Source organism: Mustelus asterias, chromosome 15, assembly GCF_964213995.1.
Source record: "Mustelus asterias chromosome 15, sMusAst1.hap1.1, whole genome shotgun sequence".
Lineage (NCBI taxonomy): Eukaryota > Metazoa > Chordata > Chondrichthyes > Carcharhiniformes > Triakidae > Mustelus > Mustelus asterias.
In genome coordinates, this window is record NC_135815.1 from 103,346,118 (window position 1) to 103,372,774 (window position 26,657).

At 43.8% G+C, this 26,657-nt stretch overlaps 1 protein-coding gene across 1 annotated transcript in view; it reads left to right on the plus strand.

Annotated features, from left to right (window-relative positions):
* The window catches only part of LOC144504716 (utrophin-like), a 631,247-nt gene that overhangs the window by 185,923 nt on the left and 418,667 nt on the right, over nucleotides 1-26,657 (plus strand). Inside the window, 7 exon segments of the mRNA XM_078230463.1 lie at nucleotides 2,733-2,861; nucleotides 4,997-5,170; nucleotides 8,047-8,202; nucleotides 10,660-10,830; nucleotides 12,540-12,719; nucleotides 14,506-14,634; nucleotides 24,774-24,944. Of these exon segments, the coding sequence (XP_078086589.1) occupies nucleotides 2,733-2,861; nucleotides 4,997-5,170; nucleotides 8,047-8,202; nucleotides 10,660-10,830; nucleotides 12,540-12,719; nucleotides 14,506-14,634; nucleotides 24,774-24,944 (1,110 nt within the window).

A 26,657-nucleotide genomic window follows, 5' to 3' on the forward strand; every position in this document is an offset into this window, starting at 1 on the left:
TGAGATCATGGTTGATCTGTGGCCTAATTCCATATACCTGTCTTATATCCCTTAATACCTTTGCTTAACAAAAATCTAGATTTAAAGATAGCAACTGATCTAGCATCAGCTGTCATTTGTGGAAGAAAGTTCCAAACCTCTACCACCCTTGGCGTGTAGAAGTGCTTCCAAACATCTCTCCTGAGCAGTCTGGCCCTAACTTTAAACTATGCCTCCTAGTTCTAGAATCTCCATAGTTTATCTTTATCTGTCTTTTTCTGTTAGTATCAGATCACCCCATAACCTTCTAAATGCTAGAGAAAACAAGTCTAATTTGTATAATCTCTCCTCATAATTAAACCCCTGAAGTCTAGGTATTATTCTTGTAAATCTACACTGCACTCCCTTGAAGACCAGTATATCCTGGTGCCCAGATTTGCTTACAGTAGTACAATTGGGGTCGAACCACAGTTTTGTATATCTGCAGCATAACTTCTTCTTCCTTATGTACCAGTCCTCTAGATATAAAGGCCAACATTCCATTAGACTTGTTGATTATTTTCTGCAACTGTTTGTGGTACTTTAAAGATGTATGCACTGAACCCATAAGTCTCTTTGGACTTTTACTGCTTCCCTAGTGATTGTAATTTCACCCAATTGCGCTCTCCCATTCACCACCTGATTTACAGCTATTACTGGAATGTTTCTTGTACGCTCCATAGTGAAGACAGAAACAAAATATTTGTTCCTTTCATCCATCAGTTCCTTATTATTTACTATTAACTGCCCATTGTCACTCTCTCGAGGACCAATATCACTTTACTTTTCTCCTTTATAAATACCTGGTGTAGACTGTCCCAATGGCAGAGCTCCCACTTTCCCAGTACTGATGCTGCGCCCCAGAAACCAGGACCTACTGTTAGAACTGTTTGTGGATAATTGCAGTGAGCAGGTCCATGCACAATTCCACACATAATGAAGTATCTCATGCTCACATGCAATAAGGCTTGGACAATATTCAGATTTTGCTGATGAGTAGTAAGTAACATTTGTGCCAAAAAATACCTTGTAATACTTATAGAACATAGAACATAGAACAGTACAGCACAGAACAGGCCCTTCGGCCCACGATGTTGTGCCGAGCTTTATCTGAAACCAAAATCAAGCTATCCCACTCCCTATCATCCTGGTGTGCTCCATGTGCCTATCCAATAACCGCTTAAATGTTCCTAAAGTGTCTGACTCCACTATCACTGCAGGCAGTCCATTCCACACCCCAACCACTCTCTGCGTAAAGAACCTACCTCTGATATCCTTCCTATATCTCCCACCGTGAACCCTATAGTTATGCCCCCTAGTAATAGCTCCATCCACCCGAGGAAATAGTCTTTGAACGTTCACTCTACCTATCCCCTTCATCATTTTATAAACCTCTATTAAGTCTCCCCTCAGCCTCCTCCGCTCCAGAGAGAACAGCCCTAGCTCCCTCAACCTTTCCTCATAAGACCTACCCTCCAAACCAGGCAGCATCCTGGTAAATCTCTGCACTCTTTCTAGCGCTTCCACATCCTTCTTATAATGAGGTGACCAGAACTGCACACAATATTCCAAATGTGGTCTCACCAAGGTCCTGTACAGTTGCAGCATAACCCCACGGCTCTTAAACTCCAATCCCCTGTTAATAAAAGCTAACACACTATAGGCCTTCTTCACGGCTCTATCCACTTGAGTGGCAACCTTTAGAGATCTGTGGATATGGACCCCAAGATCTCTCTGTTCCTCCACAGTCTTCAGAACCCTACCTTTGACCCTGTAATCCACATTTAAATTAGTCCTACCAAAATGAATCACCTCACATTTATCAGGGTTAAACTCCATTTGCCATGTTTCAGCCCAGCTTTGCATCCTATCTATGTACTTATCTTGAACAAGAGTGCCCAACTACCTTCCAATAATATTCAGTGGTGTTACCATTGTCTTAATTTCTCACTATCAATATCCATTATCTTGAAATTTAGTTTGTGTCTATATATGCCCTGTTTGTGAACCCAACTCCCACTCAGCTGATGAAGGAGCAGCGCTCCGAAAGCTCGTGCGACTAAATAAACCCGTTGGACTTTAACCTGGTGTTGTGAGACTTCTTACTGTATCCTCGTGGTCATCATTGATCAGAAACTCAATTTGTCACAAAAGAGCGATTAACTTTTAGAAGAATTCTTCTGTTTCTCTGACGGAAGTTCAGGTTGTTGACCATCACAGTGTCCAGGGAAATTGTGCACCTCCCAAGTTTATGACTATTCAGTTTAACTGTATTAATCTAGATCTCAAGTTGTGATGTTGGCCACCAAATATTGAACAAGGAAATTCAACAGGGTGACTCTTTGGAGTATCTACTCTCAGGTTTCTCAACTTCGATCCAGTTACACCCATGTTATTCTTTGCCAGGTTCCAGGGAAAGTAAACATCAAATGATGTGTAATGTTTTTATTGTAATTGGCAATACAGAACACTCTAAAACATTATTAATAATTTTGTTTTGTTGTTAAATCTGGATCAATTGGAATGCAAACCAAAAGTTGACAAGAAAGCATGTGATTACCAGCCCCATCCCTGGCAGTAAACTCATGTCATAAATTGAAAGCATGCCGATTAGATGCTTGTGATTTAAGAGCAAAATATTGCACCAATGGCTTTCTGTGAGGAGGTTCACAGTATGACTTTTGACCTTGTCTTTCTTTCTATGTTATTCTTAGAAAATTAAAACAGAGATTGCAGCCCATGAAGCCAGTTTGGAGGAGATGAAGATGAAAAATGTGGGGGCCCTACCTTTATTAGATAACAAACCCTATTCTCGCGGTGGCACTCAGTTAGATTTACTTCAGGTATGAGTGGATTTGACTGAAGACTGAGTGACTTTGAATACTGTGTTTTGGAATGGGAGGGGTGGGAGACCCAATGGGTGAGAGAGGAGAAGCATGCTGAGGGAATTGACAGGAATAGATGGGAGTACTGTATGTGAGATGGGGAGAATGTATGGGCTGGCATGGGAAAGATGGAAAGGGTAGTGTGGGGCAAATTAAATGATATAGGATGGAGGGGATGGGATAATGTGAAGTGTATGTGAAGGGTGGCATGGGAAGGATGGGCTGGGAGGGAGGGGAATGGCACCGACAGAGTGTCATGGAAAGTATGGAATGGCATGGGATGGGTTTGGCATGGGAGAAGAATAATATAAGAGGGGTGGAGGCAATGATGAAATTGGATGTGTGTCAGTTTGACTGCCAGTGGTTTGTGGATCTCTGCTTGCACATGTTATATAAGGCCTCTGTTGTTTCGGATTTGTTTGTACCGGTGTGAGCATTGCCCACTCTCTCACATACCCCAACAGTAAAGAAAATCAGTCAGAGCTTGTTTAAACTGGCCATCTGTATCTGCAACGCTGAATTCAAAAACTGGACATAGCAGAGCTTCTAATCCAGATGGTTTTCTACTTATAAGATCAGAAAGCTCTTTGGGGCATAACATGCAATATCATGGACTAGGAGTGTTTTCTAGAGTGACTTCTCAATTGTACCTTGTGATCATTATCTTTTTCAAAAGAAGTCCAGAGTTTTAATTTGATTATTGATGAAAAAAGAGACATCCAGTCGAAGCTTTGCGCTTACACTCATCATGACAGTAATTCATACAGCATGAACCATAGCGGGGCAGTGGTAGTGGTGCAGTGGTATTGTCACTGGATTAGTAATGCTCTGGGAACCCAGATTCAAATCCCATCACGGCAGATGGAGAAATTTGAATTCAATAAAAATCTGGAATTAAAGTCTGATGATCATAGAAATATATTAGAATCATATATTAGTAAACTGGGTAAACCAGTAAACCCCAAGGACCCGGGTTCAATTCAGGCCTTGGGTGACTGTCTGTGTGGCATTTGCATAATCCCCCTGTGTCCAAGTGGGTTTCCTCCATGTGCTCCAGTTTCCTCTCACCATCCAAAGATGTGTAAGTTAGATGGATTAGCCATGGTAATTGTCTGTAGGGTTACGGGGAGAGGGCCTGGGTAAAGTACTTTGTCAGAGAGTTGGTACAGACTTGATGGACCAAATAGCCTCCTATTGCACTATTGGGATTCTATGATTCTATGAAAAGAGGGTGTAAATGGTTGGCATTCACCACCCCTGGTGCATTCCCCAGGGCAGCACCTCTACCAATCAAAGTCCACTTGCCAATGAATCAGCACCCTCTTCCCTTGAAGAATAAATTGTTGTTCCCTTTGTGATCTGGTATTCTTGTGATTCTGTTCTGATGAGTGCAAGATGAAAAGCTTCGCCAACATGTTCCTTTTTGCAGCAATTCTCAAGTTCTGTACTACTAAGCGACTATTTAATTTGATTCTTAATTTTGTCTTCCGTCAGCCTTTCTCAACTTTATTAATTTTCTACACACTTAGTCACCAGGTCTCTAACCTAGAATTTTAATTGATTCAAATTGGGGATCAGGATTCCATTTGTGAAACATTTGTGGTTCGGCTCTCGGTTGAAATAAGTTTGTATATTTTGCAGTTCTGGTTTGTATGAATGTTGATATTTTCAGCTACTAATACACCTGTAATCTGTTTCTTACTTGTGTGTATCTCTGTCTCCCTATATCTTTTCCTATAGGGCTTTGCTGCACTGAGGATTCTAACCGGTAGTTTGGGTTTTCATTTTATTCTTGTTTGTCTTTGCCTTTACACATATGTGTGCTTTTGTATACATTGCACATTCTCAATATTGTAATTATAAACCTGGGTTTATAAAGCTTTTGGTTGTTATGGGCTGCAAATATATGTGCCATGAGGTTCCATATTTAATTTAAATCTACCATCCTGTTAATTTGCATACACCTCAATTTGCTGATATTTTTTTCTGTGCTTTTTTAGATTGCTCTATAGACTTTCTCGTAAACTAATAAAGCTTAAGACATCATTCAGCATATCAGCCTTTACTACTTTGACATTTTGTATAATTGACAGAGGAAACTTCGAGAAGTGTCAACAAAGTTTCAGCTTTTCCAGAAACCAGCAAATTTTGAGCAGCGTATGCTGGATTGTAAAAGTGTTTTGGACGGCGTGAAAGCAGAACTGCACGTGTTGGACATGAGAAGTGTTGAGCCTGATGAAATACAGCCCCAATTGGATAATTGTATGGTAAGGATCATGACATATAGAGTTGAAATAGGCCAATTAGCTCATCAAATCTGTTCCTGTACAAAACAGAAAAATATCATCAGGCCTATTGAGATACAGTGCAACTATGTTCACCAGTTATCCACTCCATAACCATGAGATCTGGCAGAGGCTTAAAAAAACAATAATAAGTGAGGAGCTTCAAATGGTGGGAGATTGCAAAGTTGAAGAACCAACAATAATGAACATTTATATAGCTTTCACCTCAGTTAAATATCCCAAGGTGGTTCATGGGAGCATAATGAGACAAACATTGAAATTGACAAAATGTTTGATTGAAGAGTTAAGTTTTAAAGAGTGCCCCAAAGAGAGGTTTGGAGAGAACAGCTGAAACTTTATGTGACTCTTTTAGTCTACTCTGATAGTCAGCTGTTCTGCACAAACTGAGATTTTCTTTGACTCCGTCATGCTTCTCAATGGATTATTTACTTTTGAATAACATTTTGTCGAAACATAGAAACAGAAAATTTATGGTACAGAAGGAGACCATTCACTCCATCCTGTCCTGCTGGCTGAGGGACGGCTATCCATCATAAGGCCACTTTTCAGCTGCTGCTCAAAGCTCTGTAGATCAGAGCATTTCCAGTGTATGTTAAAGCATATTTGAAATGATTTGAAAAATGGGCTGAAAAATGGCAAATGGAAAATTATTCATGTAAATTGAGTCTGTGTCTTTATAAGCTCTGTTTGTGAACAGAATTCCCACTCACCTGAAGAAGGGGCTAAGAGCTCCGAAAGCTTGTGTGGCTTTTGCTACCAAATAAACCTGTTGGACTTTAACCTGGTGTTGTTAAACTTCTTACAAATGGAATTTAACGCAGACAAGTGTGAGATATTGCACTTTGGAAGGACAAATCAAAGTAGAACGTACAGGGTAAATGGTAGGACTCTGAAGAGTGCAGTTGAACAGAGGGATCTGGGAATACAGGTACAGAATTCCCTAAAAGTGACGTCACAGGTGGATAGGGTCGTAAAGAGTGCCTTTGGTACATTGGCCTTTATAAATCGGAGTATCGAGTATAAAAGTTGGAGTGTTATGGTAAGGTTATATAAGGCATTGGTGAGGCTGAATTTGGAGTATTGTGTACAGTTTTGGTCACCTAGTTACAGGAAGGATGTAAATAAGATTGAAAGAGTGCAGAGAAGGTTCACAAGGATGTTGCCGGGACTTGAGAAGCTGAGTTACAGAGAGAGATTGAATAGGTTGGGACTTTATTCCCTGGAGCGTAGAAGATTGAGGGGAGATTTGATAGAGGTGTATAAGATTTTGATGGGTATAGATAGAGTGAATGCAAGCAGGCTTTTTCCGCTGAGGCTAGGGGAGAAAAAAACCAGAGGGCATGGGCTAAGGGTGAAAGGAGAAAAGTTTAAAGGGAATATTAGGGGGGGCTTTTTCATGCAGAGAGTGGGGGGAGTGTGGAATGAGCTGCCAGATAAAGTGGTAAATGCGGGGTCACTTTTAACATTTAAGAAAAACTTGGACGGGTTCATGGATGAGATGGGTGTGGAGGGATATGGTCCAAGTGCAGGTCAGTGGGACTAGGCATAAAATGGTTCGGCACAGACAAGAAGGGCCAAAAGGCCTGTTTCTGAGCTGTAATTTTCTATGGTTCTATGGTTTCTTCAAATGTACCATCTTTCATACAGCGAGTTCCAGACCCCCACTGCCCTCATGGTGAAAAATGTTCCTCTCAATTCACCTCCTAAGCCTTATGCCAATTACTGATTATTTATCTCACTGCTAGGTCCTTATTATCCATTTTATCTCGACCTCTCGATTATAGGGGTGAGAGATATAGGACAGATGTTAGAGGTAGGTTCTTTACTCAGAGAGTAGTAAGGGCGTGGAATGCCCTGCCTGCAGCAGTGGTGGACTCGTCAACGTTGAGAGCGTTCAAGTGGTTATTGGATAAACATATGGATGATATTGGAATAGTGTAGATTAGAGGGGCTTTAGATTGGTACCACTGGTCGGCGCAACATCGAGGGCCGAAGGGCCTGTACTGCGCTGTAATGTTCTATGTTCTGTGTTCTACATAGACCTCAACTAAAACTCCCGTTAGACTCCTCTGTTCCAAAGAAAACAATTACATGCTATCCAGTCTTTCCTCATAGTATGCTATGTAGAGACTAGAACTGTATGGAGGACTCTACCTGTGGATTAACTAGTGGTTTGTACAATTTCCACATAACTCCCTTGCTCTTTTATATTCTATAGCTCTGTTCCCTCTTCACAGAAGCTGTCAGACCTGCTGAGATTTTCCAGTATTTTCTGTTTTTGTTAACTTTCTCGTACTTAGTTTTAATTGGAACTTTACTCCCCCCCCCACCTCCTCTTTCTCTCTCTCTCTCTCTTCATAGAAATCATAGAAACCCTACAGTGCAGAAGGAGGCCATTCGGCCCATCGAGTCTGCACCGACCACAATCCCACCCAGGCCCTACCCCCACATATTTACCCGTTAATCCCTCTAACCTACGCATCTCAGGGGCAATTTTAACCTGGCCAATCAACCTAACCCGCACATCTTTGGACAGTGGGAGGAAACCGGAGCACCCGGAGGAAACCCACGCAAACATGAGGAGAATGTGCAAACTCCACACAGACAGTGACCCGAGCCGGGAATCGAACCCGGGACCCTGGAGCTGTGAAGCAGCAGTGCTAACCACTGTGCTACCGTGGTTAGTCTTCCCCACCCCCCTTTGCTAGAGTATGATCAACAAAGAGCCTGTATTATGAAGGACAAATATATGTGCATATTCCATGTGTAATTGATAGTTTTATTGGTGGTAAGTTCTGTTACCATTTTGGCTCACCAAAGGCTTTACTCTTATTTAGAAACTATATAAAACTTTGAGTGAGGTGAAGCTCGAAGTGGAGACAGTAATAAAGACCGGGCGACAAATTGTTCAAAAACAGCAGACTGACAACCCCAAGCTGATGGATGAGCAATTGACAGCCCTGAAACTCCTGTACAATGACATGGGTGCTCAGGTAAGCAGACAGATATTGGGTTGATTTAGCAATGCCTAGTTAAAATTATTCAAGTCAGTCAGTGTCGCTTTATTTTAAAGTAGGAATGTTTTATTTAATAGTATAAAACTTTTACTTGAGTACAATCAAGATGTTTAAGTTATTCAAATTTACATTTTTCAGTCATTGGGACAGGAGGGGATATTGTGAAATCAACATACAAAATAATGATTTTAGTTCATGCACATACAAATTATTAACTTGTTGGCGTTAATCGTACTTATTTTGAGTTGCTGGTTGCCTTTGACAAGTATTATATGATTCTAAAATTCTTAATTCAACTTTTATCATTTGTGCATTAACTAAAATATTTATTTTGTATGTTAACTGTGCTGTTTTCTTCATAGAAAGCCCTGAGAGTCCCGAGGACTATGGATAGCACTCTGTACAAACTATTGTATACGAAACAAGCAGCTGTTTCAATTGCCTTAAAAATATGTTCAGAACAACTGAAATGTCCGAGACAATGGTTACCATTCTCTTCTTTTGTTGGCCCCTACTAAATCGCTAGGAATGGCTGATCATTGGCCCTTTCCATGCCCTCTGACGAAGGGTCATCCAAACTCGAAACTTTAGCTCTATTCTCTCTCCACAAATGCTGTCAGACCTGTTGTGGTTTTCCAGCATTTTCTGACATTAGTTGAGGTCCTTGCTTCTAATCTCTGAGTTGTGTGGACCACATGTAGGGGCCGGATCAGGCTTATCGATGGATGGCTGGTTGGTACTACATAGGCTAAGTGTGGAGTGGCCAATTGGATGAGGTAGCAGTGGGCAGCATGCAGAATTGTCCCTTAGCATGAGTTGCCATTTTGTAAGGTAGCCCAGGTTGGAGTTGAGGGAAATCGTAGGCCAATTAAGTAATGGTAAGGTCTTGAGTGATAAGACAGGCAGTTACATAGAAACAAGAAGCAGGAGTAGGCCATTCGGCCCTTCAAACCTGCTCTGCCATTCATTTTGATCATGGCTAATCATCGAATTCAATATCCTGATCCTCCTTCCCCCCCCATATCCCTTGATTCCTTCAGCCCCAAGAGCTATATTTAATTTCTTCTTGAAATCAGACAACATTTTGGCCTCAACTGTATTCTGTGGTAGTGAATTCCACATATTCACCAGCCTCTGGGTGAAGAAATTTCTCCTCACCTCAGTTCTGAAAGGCTTACCCCTTATCCTCAAACTAGTTGATCAAACCATGATGGATGAAGTAATATATTGAAGCTGGCATGCTGTAGTGCTTCCAGTGTGATAGAGTGAGATATTGAGGCCAGTGAAAGAGTAGTGAAGAAGCAATGTGATAGGAAATTAGGAACAGGAGGAGGTCATTTAGCTTCTCGAGCCTGTTCCTCTACCCAGTGAGATCATGGCTGACCTGTGACCCAACTCCATGTGCCCACCATTGTCCCATATCTCTTAATATCCTTGGTTAGCAAAATCTTATCAATCTTGGTTTTAAAATTAATAATTGATCTAGTATCAATTGCGATTTGCAGGAGAAAGGTCAAGTCTCAAAAAAATGCACTTCTTTAGTTCCCTCCTTGGAAGTACTTCAAATTAACAGCATTTTTGGTTTAGAGACCATTTATCACAAAGTATCAATATTCCGATTTTCAAAATGTGAGCATTTTGTGGCTATATTGTTATAAAACATGCAGAAATTGCATGAAAACCCAGTGAATGACCACCTGAAATAAAAACAGGAATATTTTGGAAAAACTCCACAGGTCTGGCAGCATCTGTGGAGAGAGAAAAACGAGAATTATCAGGCAGAATTCTCCCAAAGAATTTCTAAATGTTGTGCCCATCGGGAAAACCAGTGAGATTCTTGCTAGGTGGTTTGGTGCAGTTCACTTGCAATTCAGGGCACTACCCAGCCATTTCCATGACCACCTGAGGGCTTCAGTGGCCTGTGAGTCCCCGGCGTGGCCAGCACAACTGGTCTCCATTTGTGGAGACCGGTAGAGATTTGCACTGTGTTCCTGTTGCACCCGAGGGTCGGAGATTTGCAGGAGCCGGGTGAATGCATATTGAAATACTTATTTAAATATGCTAATTTTGTTCACGCCCTCGCTGAGTGTGAACCAGGTTTCGTAGGGGTGCGGGGTCTGGGAGAATCCCAAAATGGGTTCTTGCCGGTGCTAACCGCACTCTGGCCCCTCCCCTGTGATTCTCCAGCCTGAGTGGGATTTATACCTGAGCGCGTGGGGCAGAGAGTTGTGTCCAACATTTTGAGTCCATATGACTCTTTTTCAGAGCTCTTATTTCAGCGATTGGCTATCTCCCAGTTCCGAGGTGCAGCTTCCTGAATGAGGTTTTGGGGCCTCATAACAATGACAAACCCATTTCAGCTTTATCCAGGCAGTTGTACTCTATATCCTGATAATTGTTTAACCTTTCACGTGCTTTGTTCTTGCCTTCCAGGTCACTGAGGGTAAACAAGATTTAGAAAAAGCCTTTCAACTATCTCGCAAGTGGAAGAGTGAGACCAATTTACTTTCAGAGTGGTTGGCAGCGACAGAAGGTGAAGTGATCCAACGATCATCTGCAAGGGGAATACCTGTTAACTTAGATTCAGAAATCAAATGGTCCAGAGTGAGTATTTTTGTTCCTTCTTTCAAATAAAGATGAGAATCCTTTTGCACTTTTCTCCTACTCACTTGTTGGCAGCTGGAGATCATGACATGGGCTGTTACAGACATAAATAGTAATTTGAGGGTTTCTTAGTTGACATACAGCCTGCCTTTTCAGGATCAAATTCTGAAGCACTTTTTGATACTGGAGTTAAGATACAGGGCAACCATGAGCTAATTGTTTGGCTGAACAGACAGGAAGGACTGAGTGTTCTCCTGTTCTTTATGCTCCTATCTCCTCATGGCATGTACTGTTCTTGGGGAAAGAAATCATAGAAATCATAGAAACCCCACAGTACAGAAAGAGGCCATTCGGCCCATCAAGTCTGCACCGACCACAATCCCACCCAGGCCCTACTCCCATATCCCTACATATTTTACCCACTAATCCCTCTAACCTACACATCTCAGGACACTAAAGGGCAATTTTTTTTTAGCATGGCCAATCAACCTAACCCGCACATCTTTGGACTGTGGGAGGAAACCGGAGCACCCGGAGAAAACCCACGCAGATACGAGGAGAACGTGCAAACTCCACACAGACAGTGACCCAAGCGGGGAATCGAACCCAGGTCCCTGGAGCTGTGAAGCAGCAGTGCTAACCACTGTGCTACCGTGCCGCCCTAGGTAGGGTAGGTAATCAACCCAGTGGCATTGTGAATCCAATTGCTGGGAACAGAGAGACAATGAACAGCTTTTTAGTGATGTTACAAAGTATTTACAAGACAGAAATAGGCTATTCGGCCCACATGTCTATACTGGTATCAGTGCAGCACACATGGCTCTTCCCACTCTGCAGTGCTGAATGTTTCATCGCAGGGAGTTCTTTACTGAGCACTTTTCCCATAAAGATTGCCTATAGGAACAGGACCAGGCCATTTAGCTTCTTGAGTCATCGGTGAAAATCGTTTGAAGTAATTTCTTTGAAGTGATTGGCATCAAAAAGGTGAAGAAAGCGATAATGAAAACTCGCAGCCTCCCATGATCATCACTGATTGGCACCTTAAAGCTTTTCTTGAGGATATTTATCCTTGCACGAAGGCACATAGTGCCACTTCTCTTCCCACCAATGATGTTGGCATGTTTTCTGAACTGCTTACAAGGTAGCAGATAATCCAAGAAATCAGGACAGCAATCAAAGCTTGCTGAATATTGTAAATGAAATGGTAAATATTGTAGGTGATATGTCTGAAGGAATAGCCCGACCTTAGGCATGACCTCAGTTGTCAGTTGGTATCTTGCTATGTTTAATTCAAATCTTTATCGCAGAATTGTATCAGACGACCTTTTTACTTGTTCCTGGAATATGAACACCGCTACCATTTGTTTCCCACCCCTAAACGTACTTGAGATGGTCGCAATGAGCTGCCACCTTGAACCCTGGCAGTCCACAATGCTGCTAGGAATGGAGTTCCAGTTTTTGATCCTGAAGGAGTGATATAGTCTGAGTCAGGATGATGTGCAACTTGAAGGGGAACTTGCAAGTGGTTGTCTTCCCAAGCCTTTGCTGCCTTGACCTTCTAGGAGGTGGAGGTGACGGCTTGGAAGGTCCTATGACATATTTGGAAGGGCTATTTGCCTATTCCAATCCTAGTCTTCCTGTTTAAAGAGAGATGCCTAGTTGTTTATACAATTACTATGAGTTTATTAAAAATAAATATTTTTTTATAGCAAATTCTGAAGGAATTGGAGGTGAGGAAAGCTGAACTGGGTGGTATCACTGAGAGTAGTGCTGCACTTCAGGGGCTGATAGAGGGCAGTGAACGTGTTCTGGAGAATAACTTGTGCACACTGAACACCGTTTGGAACAGGGTCCGCACTCTGGTTCAGGAGTGGTGTGACAGACTGCTGGTAAGTAAATTCACAGCATATGGTTGACAGATAACTTTGCTGCATTACGGTTATACTGGAATGCTTGGACAGTAATTTGCAGTAAACGAGGTACAATTACTGGAGGCTTTAAGTCCGGTTGTAGGAATACAATGTGTAGAGGTCCCGTTTAGGTTGTAAATCAGATGAGGGGTGACTCAGGTTGACTAATGCAGATTACTATTGCAAACATCTATTACTTTATCATTGCTTGTCTATGCCTGAGCATTTTGATTCTGAAAATAGAATGCTGTAATTCCTGCAATTGTGCAATACTCACATAAAGTAGGACTGTTGATCTCCTGTCTGTTCATGTAAAATATTTTAATGTTAGTACCTCAGAGTGCCAGATCCAAATTTCTGTCACTTCAATATGTTTCATTTCATGATTCGTATGTTTTGAGGATTGAATTTTTAAATTGAAGGCAATTGAAACTCAAATTCTTCTGTACCCTCTGCTACAATTACATTCTTTCTGTAATTAGCTGACTAAAACTGCATGCAGTGTTCAACTTGTGGCCTATCTAGTCTTTTATATAGTTCCAGCATAATCTCCCTGCTCATACATTTTATGCCTCAGCTAATAAAGGAAAGCGATCTATTTTCCGGCTTAACCACTTATCGACCTGTCCTGCTATCTTCAAGAATTTGTGGGCACGCACTCCAAGGTTCCTCACTTCCTCTACACCTGACAGTATCCTTCTTTATTTATTATTCTTGTTTGACCTTCCCAAAAACATCACCTCACACTTTACCAGGTTGAATTCCATGTGCCACTTTCTGCCAGTTTGGCCGGTCCATTGATATACTTCTGCAGTCTACACCACCCCCCCTCACTATCAATCACACAGTCAATTTCTTTCTTGTCTGCAAACTTCTTGATCATGCCTCCTACATTTAAGTTCAAATTATTAATATATATCACAAAAAAGGGGACCTCGGACTGAGCCCTGCGAAGCCCGCTGGGACCAGCCTTCCAGTCACAAAAATACCTGTCATCCATTCCCCCAGTGGGTGTGTAAGCCACAAAGATAGTAGGGAGTATCGTACCTGTCACACTACTGAATACATTGCTTACCTCTGACCCTGTGAGCCTCATATATGTTTAGCTCTGTCGGGACCCTCCAATCAGAGTCCTCGGGAGGGACAATGCTCCAGAAGTGGCATTCCACAAGGACAGTAAAGTATTCTTCCCTGTTTATATGAAGCATGAGATTGATTCCAGAGACGAAGGTTGGACTTGCGAATTGAGATTGGGCAGTTTAGGCCGATACTCCCTGGAGTTTAGAAGAATGAGAGGAGATTTAATTGAGGTACACAAGGTGAAAGGAATAATCAGAGAAGAAGGAAAATCCTTTCTAGATCCTAACTTTCAAATTTTTTTTTGCAAATGATGTTTATGCTAAATGGTCAATGTAGTGGAAAAACTCTCATACAGTGGTGTTTAATAACTTCATCTTTTTATAAAACCTGTCATTTTGCATTGTGTCCATGCGTATTTCATTCCATTTTGGTGAGCTTCTATGTAATGATACCTCGGTGTAATGTAAGAATGCTGCTATGAAGTGTTACTGTAAACGTATTTCACAGTGAATATGTTGCACTGTCACCATCTCCAGTGCTTTTCACAAGGCAACACCTGGATGAACTGTTGATATCCTGGAGCTATCGACATTGTAATGATTTACTGAGTGACTTTAGAGATGAAAGCAGTAAAGAATTTTCATATTGGATTTCTGGACAGTTTTTGTCATTTCTCTCTTTGTAGGATTATCAAAACCAGATGGAAGGCTTTGATCAAAATGTTGCCCACATTAGCACCTGGCTATATCAAACTGAAATTTTACTAGATGAGATCGATAAGAAGTCAGACAGTGAAAGGGAAGAAATACTTAAGGTAAAAATGATCACAAAAGTGGCAGATTTCTCAGTGGGGAAGATTTACCTCCTGAAGGATTTCTCTAGATATGTTCTCACAGGGCGATGACATTCATAGTGTTATATTCCACCCCATCCCCACCAGTATAAGCCCTTTCAGTGTCACTGATGTTACGACCTTGGTAGAGACCAGTAATTATTTTAAAACCCTGAAATCCCAGTTATTTATTAAAAGAATGTAGTCATAAGATTCTACGGTTTAAAAAACAAGAATTTTTATTATGCAAGAGTCAAAACAACACAGACCCTTATTACTAAATACACTAAAACCCAGACTGATCATAAGTTAAACAGGCAAATTGTGGTCAATTGTAAACTATAAATTACACATTAAATGGCAGATACAACTAAGACAGATCTTATGAATTGGTTCAGCACTCCACACAGTGTAAAAGTCATCACCCACAGCTACACAATCCTTCAAAACTGTCTTTCTCACAAAGGATTTCAGCACCTCTCCTCTAGGAGCTAAAGTGATCCCAGTCGAGAGCAGTGCACAACCAAACCAAGTTCCAAGGATACCACCTTCACCAAAAATGGCATATGTTGGAACCTCGACAACTCTGTATAAGTTGCATAGATCCACCAATCTTATCTTTAGGCTGCAGCAATTTATTTGTAACTTCTGGATCTGTCTTTTTCAGCTTAACTGTACTGCATCATTGGACTGAACAGCTGCTACTACTGAGCTTAGATGACTCTATGTAACCTCAACCAGTTTGAGTCTGCTCAGAAATCTCCCTGCAGTCTATTGCTTTCTTCAGGAAACAGCAAAACCAGTCTCAAAATACTCCTCAACCCTTTATTTCCTGTCTCTTGAACCAGTTTTGGATCCAGCTTGTCACTTTGCCTTTGGAACCCATGGGCTTTTCTATTAGTGATCAGTCTGTCATGTGGGATCTTATCAAAACATTGCTAAATTCCATGTAGACTTCACCAAATGCACCAGTCATTGACCCTCTTTGTTACCTCCTCAAAATAAATAATCACGTTAGCTGGACCTGATTTTCCCTGAACATATACCTGTTCAAAACGATGATTTATTCCATCCCTAATTTTTTTCCAATAAATTTCCCATCAGTGAGTTTAGGCTTATCTGCCTATAGTTATTCTATCTACCCCTTCTCCGTTTTTAAACAATAGCATAACATTAACTGTGCTCCACTCCTCCTGCATCATACCAGTAAACAGGTGACTTTGTGGTCAATGGTAATCTCCAGAATGTTAATGGTGGGTGCTGTAGCCATGGTAATGACATTGAATGTGTCTTCAATCTTGTGACCACATTCTTTTAATAAATAACTGGGATTTCAAGGTTTTAAAAATGTAAAGGTAATGTAAAGATTCCCTCTTGTTGGAGATGGTCATCGCTGAGTGCTGCGAATCTTACTTGCTAGTTATCATCCCAAACCTGAATGTTGTCCAGGTAATATTGCATGTTGGTACGGACTGCTTCAGTTTCTGAGGAATTGAAAATGGTAAAAAATGCTGTGCAGCAATCAGTAAACATCCCCACTTCTGACCTCATATTGGTGGGAATTGATGAAGCAGCAGAAGAGATTTGGGCCTAGGATACTATCCTGAGGAATATTTGCAGCAATTTCCTGGGGATTAGATCATCAATCTCCAACAACTACAACCATCTTCCTTTCTGGTAGGTCTGACTCCAACCAGTGGAGAATTTAGCCCCTAATTCCCAATGAGTTCCATTTTGCTGGGGCTCCTTGATGCCATGTGGCCAAATATTGCCTTAATATTCAAGGCAGTCTATCAAACCTCTTTAACTCAGCTCTTAAGTTCATGCCTGGACCAAGGCTGTATGAGATCTGGAGCCAAATGGCCCTGGTGGAACCAAAACAGAGCATCAGTAAACATGAGACGTACTTAAGCAAACCTCTTACATTCCTCGATAAGTCCCAATATTGTAAAACGTAGAGTGCTACACTGGACCAGAAATGTCCAGCTCCCATCCATTCATCCAAGTGTAAAGGTCACAGAATTCTCCCTCACTGATAACTTTTGATAATCATTTATCTCCTTAAAATGCATTGTATTAGAACAAAGAACAAAGAAAATTGCAGCACAGGAACGGGCCCTTCGGCCCTCCAAGCCTGCACTGACCATGCTGCCTGACTTAACTAAAACCCCCTACGCTTCCGGGGACCATATCCCTCTATTCCCATCCAATTCATGTACTTGTCAAGACGCCCCTTAAAAGTCACTACCGTATCCGCTTCCACTACCTCCCCCAGCAACGAGTTCCAGGCACCCGCTACTCTCTGTGTAAAAAATCTGCCTCGTACATCTAGACAAATGCGAGGTGATGCATTTTGGTAGATTGAACCAGGGCAGGACTTATTCAGTTAATGGTAGGGTCTTGGGGAGAGTTACAGAACAAAGAGATCTAGGGGTTCATGTTCATAGCTCCTTGAAAGTGGAGTCACAGGTGGACAGAGTGGTGAAGGCGGCATTCAGCATGCTTGGTTTCATCGGTCGGAACATTGAATACAGGAGTTGGGACATCTTGTTGAAGTTGTACAAGACATTAGTAAGGCCACACTTGGAATACTGTGTGCAATTCTCGTCACCCTATTATAGAAAGGATATTATTAAACTAGAAAGAGTGCAGAAAAGATTTACTAGGATGCTACCGGGACTTGATGGATTGAGTTATAAGGAGAGGCTGCATAGAACATAGAACAGTACAGCACAGAACAGGCCCTTCGGCCCACGATGTTGTGCCGAACTTTATCTGAAACCAAGATCAAGCTATCCCACTCTCTGTCATCCTGGTGTGCTCCATGTGCCTATCCAATAACCGCTTAAATGTTCCTAAAGTGTCTGACTCCACTCTCACTGCAGGCAGTCCATTCCACACCCCAACCACTCTGAGTAAAGAACCTACCTCGGACATCCTTCCTATATCTCCCACCATGAACCCTATAGTTATGCCCCCTTGTAATAGCTCCATCCACCCGAGGAAATAGTCTTTGAACGTTCACTCTATCTATCCCCTTCATCATTTTATAAACCTCTATTAAGTCTCCCCCCCAACCTCCTCCGCTCCAGAGAGAACAGCCCTAGCTCCCTCAACCTTTCCTCATAAGATCTACCCTCCAAACCAGGCAGCATCTGGTAAATCTCCTTTGCACTCTTTCCAGCGCTTCCACATCCTTCTTATAATGAGGTGACCAGAACTGCACACAGGGGGGTCATACGAGAGAAATTCAGGGAGTTGGGTGCGAGGCTAAAAAGTAAGGCCTCCAGGGTAGCAATCTCTGGACTGCTCCCTGTGTCTAGTGCAAGTGAGGCTCGGAACAGGGAGATTCTACAGTTGAACGCGTGGCTAAAGGACTGGTGCAAGAGGGAGGGTTTTAAATTCATAGATAACTGAGAAATCTTCAAGTCAGGATGGCAACTGTACAGAAAGGATGGGTTACACCTCAACTGGAAGGGAGCAAATATCCTGGCTGGGAGTTTTGCTAGAGTGTTTCGGCAGGATTTAAACTAGTGTGGCAGGGGGGTGGGGAACAAAACAGTAGGTCAGTAAATACTGAGGCTGGGGTTGAGCTGGGGGCCAGAGCAAGGCTAGCTAAGAAGAGGAGCACTCTGGAGGAGGATGACCTGAGTGGGCCTGGAGGTCTGGAGTGCATGTGCTTCAATGCGTGGAGCGTAACGGGTAAAACAGACGAACTTAGGGCCTTAATGCTTATGCGGAATTTGGATGTGGTTGCGGTGACGGAAACTTGGTTAAAAGAAGGACAGGACTGGCAGCTGAATATTCCGGGATATAAGTGTTTTAGGCGAGACAGAGGAGGGGCTAAAAAAGGTGGGGGAGTAGCGATATTAGTTAAGGAGCATATTACCACGGTGCAGAGGGTAGACAACTTAGAGGGGTCATGTACTGAGTCGCTGAGGGTGGAACTCAGAAACAGGAAGGGTGCAGTCACTATGCTGGGGGTGTACTACAGACCACCCAACAGCCCACGGGAAGTGGAGGAAAGGATATGTCAGGAGATTCTGGATAGGTGCAGAAAAAATAGGGTTGTTGTAGTGGGGGACTTTAATTTCCTTGGCACAGACTGGAAAGTGCTTAGAGCTGGGGGTCCGGACGGGGAGGAATTTGTAAAATGCGTACTGGAAGGTTCTTTGGAACAGTATGTAGATAGCCCGACTAGAGAGGGGGCTATACTGGACCTAGTTCTGGGAAATGAGCCCGGTCAGGTCGTCAAAGTTTCGGTTGGGGAACATGTGGCAAATAGTGACCACAACTCTGTTAACTTTAGGATAGTAATGGACAAGGATGAGTGCTGTCCTACGGGCAGGGTGCTAAATTGGGGGAAGGCTAACTATAGCCGGATTAGGCAGGAATTGGTGGATGTTGATTGGGAGAGGATGTTCAAAGGTAAGTCCAGGTCTGGCATGTGGGAGTCTTTTAAGGAACTATTGATAAGGCTGCAGGATAGGCATGTGCCTGTAAAAAGGAAAGATAGGAAAGGTAGGATTCGAGAGCCGTGGATAACCAGGGAAATTGAGGATCTGATTAAAATGAAAAGGGAGGCGTACGTTAAGTCCAGGCAACTGAAAACAGATGGAGCTCTGGAGGAATACAGAGAGAGTAGGAAAGAACTCAAACGGGGAGTTAGAAGGGCAAAAAGAGGTCACGAGATGTTCTTGGCAGGCAGGATTAAGGAGAATCCTAAGGCATTCTATTCATACGTTAGGAACAAAAGAGTTGTCAGGGAGAAAATCGGACCTCTCAGGGACAAAGGAGGGGAATTATGCTTAGAACCCAAGGGAATAGGGGAGATCCTAAATGAATACTTTGCATCGGTATTCACGAAGGAGAGGGGCGTGTTAACCGGGAGTGTCTCGGAGGGAGATGTTGACCCGTTAGAGAAAATCTCCATTACAAGAGAGGAAGTGTTAGGTTTTTCAGGGAACATTAAAACTGACAAAGCCCCAGGGCCTGATGGCATCTATCCTCGACTGCTCAGGGAGACAAGAGATGAAATTGCTGGGCCTCTGACGGAAATCTTTGGCGCTTCTTTGGACATGGGTGAGGTCCCTGAGGATTAGAGGATCGCGAATGTGGTCCCGTTGTTTAAGAAGGGTAGCAGGGATAACCCAGGAAATTATAGGCCGGTGAGCTTGACGTCTGTGGTAGGGAAGTTGTTGGAGAGGATTCTTAGAGACAGGATGTATGTGCATTTAGAACGGAACAATCTCATTAGTGACAGACAGCATGGTTTTGTAAGAGGGAGGTCGTGCCTTACAAATTTGGTGGAGTTTTTTGAGGAAGTGACAAAAACGGTTGATGAAGGAAGGGCCGTGGATGTCGTCTATATGGATTTCAGTAAGGCATTTGACAAAGTCCCACATGGCAGGTTGGTTAAGAAGGTTAAGGCTCATGGGATACAAGGAGAAGTGGCTAGATGGGTGGAGAACTGGCTTGGCCATAGGAGACAGAGGGTAGTGGTCGAAGGGTCTTTTTCCGGCTGGAGGTCTGTGACCAGTGGTGTTCCGCAGGGCTCTGTACTGGGACCTCTGCTATTTGTGATATATATAAATGATTTGGAAGAAGGTGTAACTGGTGTAATCAGCAAGTTTGCGGATGACACGAAGATGGCTGGACTTGTGGATAGCGAAGAGCATTGTCGGGCAATACAGCAGGATATAGATTGGCTGGAAAATTGGGCGGAGAGGTGGCAGATGGAGTTTAATCCGGATAAATGCGAAGTGATGCATTTTGGAAGAAATAATGTAGGGAGGAGTTATATAATAAATGGCAGAGTCATCAGGAGTATAGAAACACAGAGGGACCTAGGTGTGCAAGTCCACAAATCCTTGAAGGTGGCAACACAGGTGGAGAAGGTGGTGAAGAAGGCATATGGTATGCTTGCCTTTATAGGACGGGGTATAGAGTATAAAAGCTGGAGTCTGATGATGCAGCTGTATAGAACGCTGGTTAGGCCACATTTGGAGTACTGCGTCCAGTTCTGGTCGCCGCACTACCAGAAGGACGTGGAGGCGTTAGAGAGAGTGCAGAGAAGGTTTACCAGGATGTTGCCTGGTATGGAGGGTCTTAGCTGTGAGGAGAGATTGGGTAGACTGGGGTTGTTCTCCTTGGAAAGACGGAGAATGAGGGGAGATCTAATAGAGGTGTACAAGATTATGAAGGGTATAGATAGGGTGAACAGTGGGAAGCTTTTTCCCAGGTCGGAGGTGATGATCACGAGAGGTCACGGGCTCAAGGTGAGAGGGGCGAAGTATAACTCAGATATCAGAGGGACGTTTTTTACACAGAGGGTGGTGGGGGCCTGGAATGCGCTGCCAAGTAGGGTGGTGGAGGCAGGCACGCTGACATCGTTTAAGACTTACCTGGATAGTCACATGAGCAGCCTGGGAATGGAGGGATACAAACGATTGGTCAAGTTGGACCAAGGAGCGGCACAGGCTTGGAGGGCCGAAGGGCCTGTTTCCTGTGCTGTACTGTTCTTTGTTCTTATTCCAAATGTGGTCTCACCAAGGTCCTGTACAGTTGCAACATAACCCCACGGCTCTTAAACTCCAACCCCTTCTTAATAAAAGCTAACACACTATAGGCCTTCTTCATAGCTCTATCCACTTGAGTGGCAACCTTCAGAGATCTGTGGATATGGGCCCCAAGATCTCTCTGTTCCTCCACAGTCTTTAGAACCCTATCTTTGACCCTGTAATCCACATTTAAATTTGTCCGACCCAAATGAATCACCTCACATTTATCAGGGTTAAACTCCATCTGCCATTTTTCAGCCCAGCTTTGCATCCTATCTCTGTCTCTTTGCAGTCTACAGCAGCCCTCCACCTCATCCAGTCCTCCACCAATCTTGGTGTCATCAGCAAATTTACTGATCCACCCTTCAACCCCCTCCTCTAAGTCATTAATACAAATCACAAAGAGCAGAGGACCAAGCACTGATCCCTGTGGCACTCCGCTAGCAACCTGCCTCCAGTCCGAAAATTTTCCATCCACCACCACCCTCTGTCTTCGATCAGATAGCCAGTTACCTATCCAATCGGCCAACTTTCCCTCTATCCCACACCTCCTTACTTTCATCATAAACCGACCATGGAGGACCTTATCAAACGCCTTACTAAAATCCATGCATATGACATCAACTGCCCTACCTTCATCAACACACTTAGTTACCTCCTCAAAAAATTCAATCAAATTTGTGAGGCACGACTTGGCCTTCACGAATCCGTGCTGACTATCCCGGATTAATCCGCATCTTTCTAAATGGTTGTAAATTCCATCCCTAAGGACGCTTTCCATCAACTTACCAACCACCGAAGTAAGACTAACCGGCCTATAATTACCAGGGTCATTTCTATTCCCTTTCTTAAACAGAGGAACAGCATTCGCCACTCTCCAGTCCTCTGGCACCATCCCCGTGGACAGTGAGGACCCAAAGATCAAAGCCAAAGGCTCTGCAATCTCATCCCTTGCCTCCCAAAGAATCCTAGGATATATTTCATCAGGCCCAGGGGACTTATCGACCTTCAGTTTATTCAAAACTGCTCGTACATCCTCCCTCCGAACATTTACTTCCTCCAGCCTATTAGCCTGTAACACCTTCTGTTCCTCAAAAACATGGCCCCTCTCCTTGGTGAATGAACACTGAAGAAAAGTATTCATTCATCACCTCTCCTCTCTCTACTGACTCCATACACAAGTTCCCACTACTGTCCTTGACCGGCCCTAACCTCACCCTGGTCATTCTTTTATTCCTCACATAAGAGTAAAAAGCCTTGGGGTTTTCCTTGATCCGACCCGCCAAGGACTTCTCATGCCCCCTCCTAGCTCTCCTAAGCCCCTTTTTCAGCTCATTTGACTGGGATAGACTGGGATTTTTTTCTCTGGAGCGTAGGAGGCTGAGGGGTGACCTTATAGAGATCTATAAAATAATGAGGGGCATAGATAAGGTAGATAGTCAATATCTTTTCCCGAAGATAGGGGAATCTAAAACTAGAGGGCATAGGTTTAAGGTGAGAGGGGAGAGATACAAAAGTGTCCAGAGGGACAATTTTTTCATACAGAGGGTGGTGAGTGTCTGGAACAAGTTGCCAGAGATAGTAGTAGAGGTGGGTACAATTTTATCTTTTAAAAAGCATTTAAACAGTTACATGGGTATAGAGGGATAGGGGCCAAATGGGGGCAATTGGGATTAGTTTAGGGGTTTTATAAATAAAGAGGGCGGCATGGACAAGTTGGGCCGAAGGGCCTGTTTCCATGCTGTAAACCTCTATGACTCTCTGACTCGATCTCCTTTAAACCTTGCCCTTCGCACCTTAAACCTATGCCCCCTAGCAATTGACTCTTCTATCCTGGAAAAAAGCTTCTGATTATCCGCTCTGTCCATGCCTCTCATAATCTTGTAGACTTCTATCAGGTCTCCCCTCAACTTCGGTCGCTGCAGTGAGAACAAACCAAGTTTCTCCAACCTCTCCTCATAGCTAATGCCCTCCATATCAGGCAACATCCTGGTAAATCTTTTCTGTACCCTCTCCAAAGCCTCCACATCCTTCTGGTAGTGTGGCGACCAGAATTGAACGCTATGGGCCTGATTTTAATATTTTCATTCCAAGTGCTGAATCTGGGTGTAATGCAGATCCGATTTAGAAATCTGCTTTCAGGCGCCCCCATACGCACTCAGCCATCTGCAGTCCCATTCGCGCTGTGGGCGGGGCTTAGCGCGGCCGGAACGATCGGAGCTCTGAACTGCGTATGCGCAGTTGGAAAAAAATTTGAAAAAGCGCGCCCGTGTCAGATCGCTCCCGAGCCACAGAAAGCAGAGAAAGCGGCCCGGGAGCGAAAAGCGGGAGCGATGGTACACACACATCCCCCTCATCCACCCCCCCACTACCCACACACATCACTGTCCCCCTTATCCACCCCCCCACTACCCACACACATCACTGTCTCCCTTATCCACCCCTCCCCACTACCCACACACATCACTGTCCCCCTTATCCACCCCCCCATTTGCCACACACATCACTGTCCCCCTAATCCACCCCCCCACTACCCACACACATCACTGTCCCCCTTATCCAACCCCCCCACTACCCACACACATCACTGTCCCCCTTATCCACCCCCCCACTACCCACACACATCACTGTCCTCCTTATCCATCCCCCCACTACCCACACACATCACTGTCCCCCTTATCCACCACCCCCACTACCCAGACTGATCGCCACCTCTGCCCCCCCTCTCCACCGATCGCCCGCAGAGTGGCAGCAGACACCCCTGCCCCCCCCCACCAGAGACCCATCTGCCCCCTCCCTCCCACCAGTGAGTGATCGCCCCCCCCCCCCCCCCCCCCCCCCCACCAGAGAATGATCTGACCCTCCTCCCCCCCCCCCACCACTGATCTGAGTCAGAGAGCCGTTGGAAACACTGAACGCGCTCTTCAGCAGCTGGAGCACCCAATTCAGACTTTTATTTAGCAGGTCCATTATGGCGCGGTTCCGGATCGGCAAACGCGGTGGTAAAGGGTGCTGATAGAGTTGGGCGGGCAGTTCATTAATTCAATTTAAGTGCATGCAAATGCATTTAAATCGTCGTTGCGCCCGTTTTGGGCGCAAAGCGGATTGCCGCCATTCCCGGGTTTTGGTAAAGTGGCAATCTGCGTGGATGCGGGCGCGGATTGTGTTAATGGCCTCACACCTGACTTTACCACGTTTTCACGCACAAAAATGGGCGCAACGCAATGGTAAAACCAGGCCCTATATTCCAAGTGTGGCCTAACTAAGGTTCTATGAAGCTGCAACATGACCTGCCAATTTGTAAACTCAATACCCCGGCCGATGAAGGCAAGCATGCCGTATGCCTTCTTGTATTCTACTGTCTCCTTTGGTAGGCAGTTCCACATTTTTACACTCTTCAGGAGGAAGTTAGTAATGGAACACATTCCGTTTAATATAATTTGGTAACTCTTCATAATTACTGAAGTATTGGTTAATGCTGAATGCTCTCTGGGTTCTATAGATCTAGATGGATATTAGAACAGTATTAGAACAGTGTAACTGTTGAAAGTATTTTTGCAGCGTTTTCAGTCTGAACTGGATGGAATCAGTTTGCAAGTTGATGATGTACGTGACCAAGCCATTTCCCTCATGAACAATAATGGTACCATGTGCCGTGAAGTGGTGGAACCAAAGCTCATTGAATTGAATCACAATGTTGGGAGGGTCTCTCAGCACATCAAATTAGCAAAGGTGAGTAGGTGTAAAAACACAATTACTGCCTAAGAACAGTCTCAATGAACAGACTCAGCCATAGTATTAGAGGGTTGGTTGGAGAGAAATTTGTCGAGTGTATTCAGGAGGAATTTCTCATTCAGTATGTGGATGGCCTGACTAGAGAGGGGGCAAAACTTGACCTCCTCTTGGGAAATAAGGAAGGGCAGGTGACAGAAGTGTTAGTGAGGGATTACTTTGGGACCAGTGACCATAATTCTATTAGTTTTAAGATAGCTATGGAGAATGATCGGTCTGTCCCAAAAGTTAAAATTCTAAATTGGGGCAAGGCCAATTTTGATGGTATCAGGCAGGAACTTTCAAAAGTTAATTGGGGGAGTCTGTGGGAAGGCAAAGGGACGTCTGGTAAGTGGCATGCTTTCAGAAGTGTGTTAACCAGGGTTCAGGGTAAACACATGCCTCTTAGAGTGAAGGACAAGGCTGGCAGAAGTCGGGAACCCTGAATGACAAGGGATATTGAGGCCCTGGTCAAGAAGAAGAAGGAGGCACATGACATGCATAGGCAGCTGGGATCAAGTGAATCTCTTGAAGAGTATAGGGGGTGTAGGAGTAGAGTTAAGAGAGAAATCAGGAGGGCAAAAAGGGGACACGAAATTGTTTTGGCAGATGAGGCAAAGGAGAATCCAAAGAGCTCCTACAAATACATAAAGGGCAAAAGAGTAACAAGGGAGAGAGTAGGGCCTCTTAAGGATCAACAAGGTCATCTATGTGCGGATCCACGAGAGATGGGTGAGATCCTAAGTGAATATTTCTTATCAGTATTTACTGTTGAGAAAAGCATGGATGTTGGGGAACTTGGGAAATAAATAGTGATGTCTTGAGGAGTGTACATATTACAGAGAAGGAGGTGCTGGAAGTCTTAAAGTGCATCAAGGTAGATAAATCTGCGGGACCTGATGAGGTATATCCCAGGACGTTGTGGGAGGCTGGGGAGAAAATTGCGGGTCCCCGAGCTGAGACATTTGAATCATCGATAGTCGCGGGTGAGGTGCCTGAAGATTGGAGAGTGGCAAATGTTGTGCCTTTGTTTAAAAAGGGCTGCAGGGAAAAGCCTGGGAACTACAGGCCGGTGAGCCTCACATCTGTGGTGGGTAAATTGTTGGAAGGTATTTTGAGAGACAGGATATACAGGCATTTAGAGATGCAAGGACAGATTAGGGATAGTCAGCATGGCTTTGTGAGTGGAATATCATGTCTCACAAATTTAATTGAGTTTTTTGAAGGGGTAACCAAGAAGGTAGATGAGGGCAGTGCAGTTGATGGTGTCTACATGGATTTTAGCAAGGCCTTTGACAAGGTACCGCATGGTAGGTTGTTGCATAAAGTTAAATCTCACGGGATCCAGGGTGAGGTATCTAAATGGATACAAAATTGGCTTCTTGACAGAAGTAGGTGGTTGTAAAGAGTTGTTTTTCAAACTGGAGGCCTGTGACCAGCGGTGTGCCTCAGGGATCAGTGCTGGGCCCACTGTTATTTGTCATTTATATTAATGATTTGGATGAGAATATAGGGGGCATGGTTAGTAAGTTTGCAGATGACACCAAGATTGGTGGACAGTGAAGAAAGTTATCTCCAATTGCAATGGGATCTTGATTAATTGGGCCAGTGGGCTGACGAATGGCAGATGGAGTTTAATTTAGACAAATGTGAGGTGATGCATTTTGGTAGATT